This window comes from Nematolebias whitei, chromosome 6 (assembly GCF_014905685.2).
Source record: "Nematolebias whitei isolate Nwh7 chromosome 6, NemWhi1, whole genome shotgun sequence".
NCBI classification, from domain to species: domain Eukaryota; kingdom Metazoa; phylum Chordata; class Actinopteri; order Cyprinodontiformes; family Rivulidae; genus Nematolebias; species Nematolebias whitei.
Window position 1 is genome coordinate 44,466,326 of NC_056503.1, and position 6,905 is coordinate 44,473,230.

General features: G+C 41.2%; 1 protein-coding gene across 1 annotated transcript in view; it reads right to left on the minus strand.

Moving 5' to 3' along the window:
- Positions 1-4,192: 4,192 nt before the first annotated feature.
- The window catches only part of LOC119411381 (LHFPL tetraspan subfamily member 6 protein-like), a 3,421-nt gene continuing 708 nt past the window's right edge, over positions 4,193-6,905 (minus strand). Inside the window, exon 2 of the mRNA XM_037678324.1 lies at positions 4,193-4,993. Within this exon, the coding sequence (XP_037534252.1) occupies positions 4,276-4,860 (585 nt within the window). The 5' untranslated portion in view covers positions 4,861-4,993 and the 3' untranslated portion in view covers positions 4,193-4,275. The remainder of the gene's footprint in view (positions 4,994-6,905) is intronic.

Below are 6,905 nucleotides of genomic sequence, written 5' to 3' on the forward strand. Positions count from 1 at the left end.
TGGAACCAGCTGACTGAATAAAGTTAGGTTTCATTATTATTTAAAAGTGTGCAGAGGTAGAATTTACACAACAATCTGTGGTAAGCTGAAATGCAAAGCATGGGAAAAAAAAAATGTCTAAATCATAAAAACAAACCTCCCAAAGCTTTCTTCCAGCTGTCTCCAGTTCTGCTTGAGAACCCCCTAAAAAACCACGACAAGCCGCTGCAGGGGGGCGAAAAACAAAATCCCTGACAACCAAATCCAAGAGTCCTAAAGATCCAAGTGTCTCCTCTGTGTCAAAATGTTAGTGTCAAGCAAAAACTCATTTCTGAGCCCAAACAGTTTGACGTCTGTTGTGAAAAAAATAAAAATCCACAGCTATAAGTTCAATAAAACCTCTAAAACAACTTCCTCCGTAGTAAACTGTATGAGAAAGTGTGACAAACCGCTCCAACAAGAAATGCAACTTTTGTGAAAAGTTTTTTTTTTAATTTGACGGGGCAGCAGCTACAGGCTCTGATAAATCCTTTCACCTTTAATCTGCTTCATGGGAGTGAGGTAAATTACAAGCTGGTATTTGTTTGCAGCTCGCAGCCTCTCCGCTCTTCATTAATGGTCCACGACCGGATCAGAGAGAACACAAAAGGAGCGCGCCACTGTGATCAAACAGAGAACACGAGGCCTCTCGTCTTCATTGTGTCAACGCTTATGAAGCATTCACACTATTGTCATCCATTTTTCTTCCGTACATTTTTTGGCATCTTTTTCGTTCCGCAGTTTTCGTGCTATTTCAACAAATCATGAATCAAAACGTTCAGGTCTTTCAGGACAATCCTGCGATGACTTTTGGTATTGGTGCAACTTTAGCTTTTTGAAATATTTAGCCTTTTCTGACACTTTTTTCTAATAGAAAATGAACTGAGCTCATTTTATCTTTCACATATTTAGATATGTTTACAACGTTTTACTGCTCCTTCCACTTTTGTTCTGGTTCAGCTTTTTTCAGCTTCCTTGTATAAATTTAAACTTTTTTCAGCTACTTTCAGCTAATTTCAGCTGTTTTTTCAGCTATTTTGTGATCATTTGATTCTTTCTGCGAACTACATTTTTGTGCTTCTAACTTCTTTCTGCTAATTTCAGCTTATTATGCTCCTTTCAGATTATTTATGCAAATTACAGCTTTTTCTGCTATTTAAGTTTCTATTTAGCTGTTTTTATGCTAATTTTAGCTTTTTTGACTAACTCCACATTTTTTTGCACTCACTTAAACTTTTTTCAGCCTAATTAAGCAAAAATGTGCTTTCTCCACTTTGTTTTGGCAATTTAAGCTTCTTTCTGACATTTTAGCTACTTTTCAGCTGGTTTTTTTTGTGTGTTTGTTACTAATTTCAGCTTATTCAGATAATATCCATTTTTTGTGCTAATTTCTGCTTTTTTCAGCCTAATTGGGCAAAAGTGTGAAAGTGTGTTCTTTCAGCTTTTTTCTGCTTATTTAAGCCATTTCTACCTTTTCAGCTACTTTTTTGGGGGGCATTTTAGCATTTTCAGCTAATTTCAGCCGTTTTCAGATACATTCAAGTTTTTTGTGGTAATTTCTGCTACCTTCAGCCTAATTACCTTCTTTCTACCAATTTCAGTTCATTTCAGCTTTTTTATGCTAGTTTTAGCTTTTCTGCTATTTCAGCAATTTTTAGCTGTTTTGTGCAAAATTTAGCTTTTCAACTACTTCCACTTTTTTAAGGTCATTTCAGCTCCTTCCGCTTCCTCCGGGTAGTTTAAGCTTTTTTCTGCCTTTTCAGCTATACTTTTCAGCTATTTTTTGTTGTTGCTAATTTCAAACTTTTTAGCCAATTTCCTAATTTTTGTGATAATTTCTGCTTATTTAAATCAAATTTAGCAAATATGTGCTCTTTCTGCTTTCTTCTGATAACTTAGGCTTGTTCTTAAAATTCAGCTACATTTCAGCATGTTTTTAGCTAATTTCGGCTGTTTTTCCAGCAGGTTCTTCACCAATAAGCATTCACACTGCATTTTTGTAGGAAATGCAATTTATCTAGTTTGCCGTCTTCCTTTACTAATCACCAAAGTTTGATCACACTACTCCCCCCCCCCCCCCCAACACACACACACTTCGCCTGTTTCGTGCAGATCTTTATTTATCAACCAGATCCTCTGTTAATAAGAAGGGAACGCGAGATGTTTCAATCATCAGGTGTGTTTTTCTCGTCCTCTCTCTCTCATCGTCTCCTGCCCGCCTGGATATTTAGACACTTCTGGAGGAGACAGAAGACAATACAAGCAAGAGCCCACTGAGCTTCTCTGTTGTGTCATTTCCAATTAGCCCCTCTGAGACATCTCTGCCCTTTGGCTCGCTACCATTCAAGACGAAAAGGCCTGAGCGGCGTCTCTTGTATTGTACGGTTTCCTCGCTGTCTAAACTCATGCGTGTCTGGATTTGTGAGTGTGGATAAAAAAATAAATAAATAAAAAAAATCTCAAGAAAGACAGACAGAAATGCTTTTAATCCCAACACCAAATATAGCAGCTTGCTGCAACGCTGCATGTGAAGCTTAAAAGAAGCTTCTCTTGTGTAAAAGGGAAGGTTTCTGAGTAACCCGAGCAGTCTTCACCTTAATCGTCCTCATTATTGTACATCATTAATGCTGATGTTCCTAAGGAGCCATAAGCCTTTCAGAATTAGGACATGGAGTGCTACAGTGTACATATTTCTCATTTTTTCTTCTTAAGAAGCCCAGCAGCTCCATCAAATCTACTTGCAACCTGCTTCTCTGTTGCGCTTTTTTTAAACCTGAGCGGAGGTGGGGGGGGGGGGGGGGGGGGGGGGGTGTAAACAGAAAAGCTGATGAGAGGGCTGAAGCTCCACAGCTTCTTAAACTGGGGCAAGGAAAATGTGCAGCTTCAGTCGAAGGCTTCCCGCAGACCTCACGTCCCGAGAGTCCACATGTGCAAAACCAACAGCGCACGTAAACAAAGCTGGTGCCGAGCCAGACCTGGGTCTTCTCACCGCAATCAGACAAACAAAAACAGCTTCTGCAGCGTGGGCCGCGCTGTGTTTCTGGACAAAACAGAGAAAAATGGACGGGCGTGGGCGGCTTTTTAACTTGAAGGGCCTCATTCGGACTCGGACTCCAACACGGAGCAGAATTTAAAACTCTGAGGATTTTCCATGACTTCACTCAAACAGAAAAAAAAAAAAAGTTACATATTGATGCCAAATCTCATCAAAACAGGGAAAAACATATTGCAGAGACGCAAACAAAGGAGATGTTCATAAAACTTAAAGATTTTTTTCTGCTTCAAAGTAGACTCTTGGTTGTAAAACTGCTGAGTCAGCATTCACACGACTGCTTTATGTTTTAGTTTATTTTTTCTAAATTTTGGACTCATTTCTTCTGCACACTTTGAGCTTTTTATTTCAAGGTTCTTCATTGTCATTTGCATCACACGTGGTACATGAGGTGGAACAAAACTGTGTACTCAAGGTCCCAGTTACACCCAAAAATAACAAAAATATAAAAATAAACAGTATACGAGGATCTAGAATATACAAGATATACGCTAAACACTAATAATGTGAAATAATGCTGCGTATTAAACAGCAGCCCGAACATGAGTTTGTAGTGAGCAGATGAATACAGCAGCATAAAGGCAAGAGATCAGCAGCCAAGCATCTTTTAACCGTACAGCTATCAAAATGTTCAAATCAATCAGGAATAGTGAGCTAAGATTCTTGTTTGTAGTAACTTTTAAACTTTTCAAAAAAGAAATAAACCAAATAAAAATTGCTGCAGAAATCCATCGACATCTCTTCAGTTGCAACCAAACCATCATTCTCTTTAAAATCTGCTTCAGCAAACAGGCTAATTCTTGTCTCCTTGTGCTCCTTATTCCTTTTAGCTAGTCTTGATCATTTAATATTTTGGCTACTGTTCAGCTAATGTTAGCTTTTAGCTACTAGTTTGCTACATTTGGATGTTGCTAGAGTCCATTTGAAGCTTCTGAACAAAGCCGAGCCGAACACCAAAACAGATGTTTAATTAAGAATCCATGCACGTTTGAAAGAATTATGCTAAACTCAGAAGATGGCCATTGTTGCTTTAAAGTTTTACAAAAGTAAAAATGTGACAAGGCTCGCCTTCAGAAAGTCTCAGAACCACAAGCTCCATGGGAGCCGTTTCATTTCCTGCGCTGCTGAGAGTCAGAGGAAAACATGGCTTGGGCTGATCGCCAAAGAAAAGCACCGCCATATTTCTCTCTCTCTGGGGTTTAGTTTCACGTTGTGTTGCAAGCAATTTGAAATGAACTCAACTCAGTACAAACTTCTTCGTTTTTTTTTATAAACTTCATAGAATATGGCGTCTCTAATAAACAGCAAACCGCAACGAAAGAAGTTCTGTTATTCAAAGATCTCCACCAGAGAAGCCGGTAATCGCAGATGGACTCTACAGAAACCCGACATCGCTTGTGCTCACCTCCAACAAACTGGATGCCGCCAGCCACGCGTCCAATCGTGCGCGAGATGAGGTCAGAGATGCAGCAGCCCATGAGCGCCGTGAGCGCCACCAGCAGGAGAAGGCCGCAGCCCACGCCCGTCACCACCGTGCAGATCCTCCACTCCAGGCTCGGGATGCCGTGGAAAGACGCGTAGCGCCCGCACTGCTCCACCATCACCGTCATCTGCTTCTCCTCGTCTCTCACCGGGTAGGAGCAGCGGCGAAACGTGCCAAAGGACACGGGCTTGTCCATCTGCGTGCCCAGCAGCCAGTAGGGCATGAAGAAGCCGACGCAGGAGGCGGCGGCGCACAGCAGGGACAGCAGGGTCCAGATAACGCCCGAACATGTCAGGCTGGACGCCATTGCGAACGGTCCACGAGTGGTTCACACGGTCGCTGAAGGGAGGGCGGTTAGATGAGCAGTCGCTGTGTTGCTGGAAGGCGTGGAGTGAGCATTTAACACGTGCAGGCTTCACCTTCTCGCTGAGTCTGGATCCCTGTCAGGAGGAAGAGAAGCAGCCAGACTGAACACTGACTCACAAATCATCTGTGGTTGTTGCAGCAAGACAGTTGGAGCGCCATGCTTTTTATAAATGCACCAGCCGCCCTGTAAAACTAATAAAACGAGAGTCAAAGGGGGTCAGTTTCTGACCTCCAGTAGTGTCTCTTTCAGGTTTTGTAACAAATGTTGATTCACTGGTTTTTGTATTGTGTATAGAGCAAGATGGTCCTGGATTTTAGAAAAGACTCTTCAGTTGCAGCTCCTGTGGTCATTAACGGTGAAGCTGTTGAGGTGGTGCATCAGTATAAAAATCTGGGAACTGTTATTGATGACAAACTGACCTTTGACCCCCATGTGAACTCACTTTGTACGAAGGCCCACCAGAGAATGTATTTTTATTGGCAGCTCTGTGGTTTTAATGTTGATTAGACTTTTATGAGAATGTTTTTATTGAGTCTCTTTTAACTTTCACCTTCGTCTGTTGGTTTAGACTTCTGACATGCAAAAACAGGAACCAACTCTCGGGGATGTGCAGCAAAACTGGTGGCATAGTCCTACAGAACCTCACTGACCTACACAAGGCGAGGTCAGTGAACAAGGCCAGGCTGATTCTGGCAGATCCTGATCATCCACTCCATGGTGAGTTCAGGTTGCTTCCATCTGGACGCAGGTATCTGCTGCCCAGATGTAGAACGAACAGAGTGAAAAACTCATTCACCCCAGGAGTGATCAGGCTTCTCAATGAACATTGATGACTTCTGTACTGTTATTTTAATGTCTTAATGTCTTGTGTAGTATGGATGTTTTATATCTCTACTGACTGTGAAACAAATTGCCCCTCGGGGATAATAAAAATACTTGAACTTGAACAAGTGTGTCTGTCCCGGTCCTCGAGGGCCACCATCCTGCATGTTTCACTTGTTTCCCTGCTCCACCTGATTCAGTGACTGAATCACATCTTCAGGTTCTTCTAGTCAATCACCCATTTATTCAAATCAGATGAATTGGGACAGAGAAGAATCGTGACCCTCGAGGACCAGGACACCCCTGGTATAGAGATTTGTTGCTTAAAATCTGACAATTTGCGACTGGATGCCAACTACCACGAGCGTTTGTTTACCTACAAAAACAGCCGTAGTGACTGAAAAATAGGTCAAACTCACCAGTTTAGCAAAAGTTTTTCAAAAACTGTACGTGTTTGAATTTTGAGCTCTATCTTTATGGCACTCCAGCGCCCTGCTTGAACATGGATATTTATTTTTTGCAGTTCTTATTTTTCCTCTTCTCTTTAGCACTTAGATTCACTTATAGTTCAACTTAAGCATCTTCTCTGAGATTCTACTTGTCCAATTCAGCCACATGTGTTGATCTGTAGCAGGGATATTCAACTAAACTGCTCAGGGGGCCACAGTTACTGAAAGCCAAGAGCTCAGGGGCTGGACATCCAGAAGTTACTGTCTTTAAGTAAGTTTGTTTTGTGGTTTAAAATCTAGTTTCATTTCAAAATGAACCCATTGGTGGATCGAACTGAGTTCACCCATGAGCCTGATTTGGCCCCTGGACCACCAGTTGAATAGCCCTGACCTAAAGGTCCTAGCTTAAGTAGGTCAGTCACATGACTTAAGCTCCCATGTGGTTTCCACTTGCTTTGTTTACATTGAGCGCGTACCTGCATTAGAATTGCGTTCAATATATTTGGGAAACTACACAAGTAAACCCCTTCAAAAAATGATCTAGTTCCGGGTAACCTTTTTATATTAGATTTATTATTTTATGAGTAACTTTAAACAAATAAATAAATAAATAATAAACAAAACCCTGTCATAAGTAAAAGATCAGTCTGATCAGTTTGAGTTAAATTAGCTCCATTCTGCATTTGATTTGTGTTTTAGTGGGGTTTTTTTTTT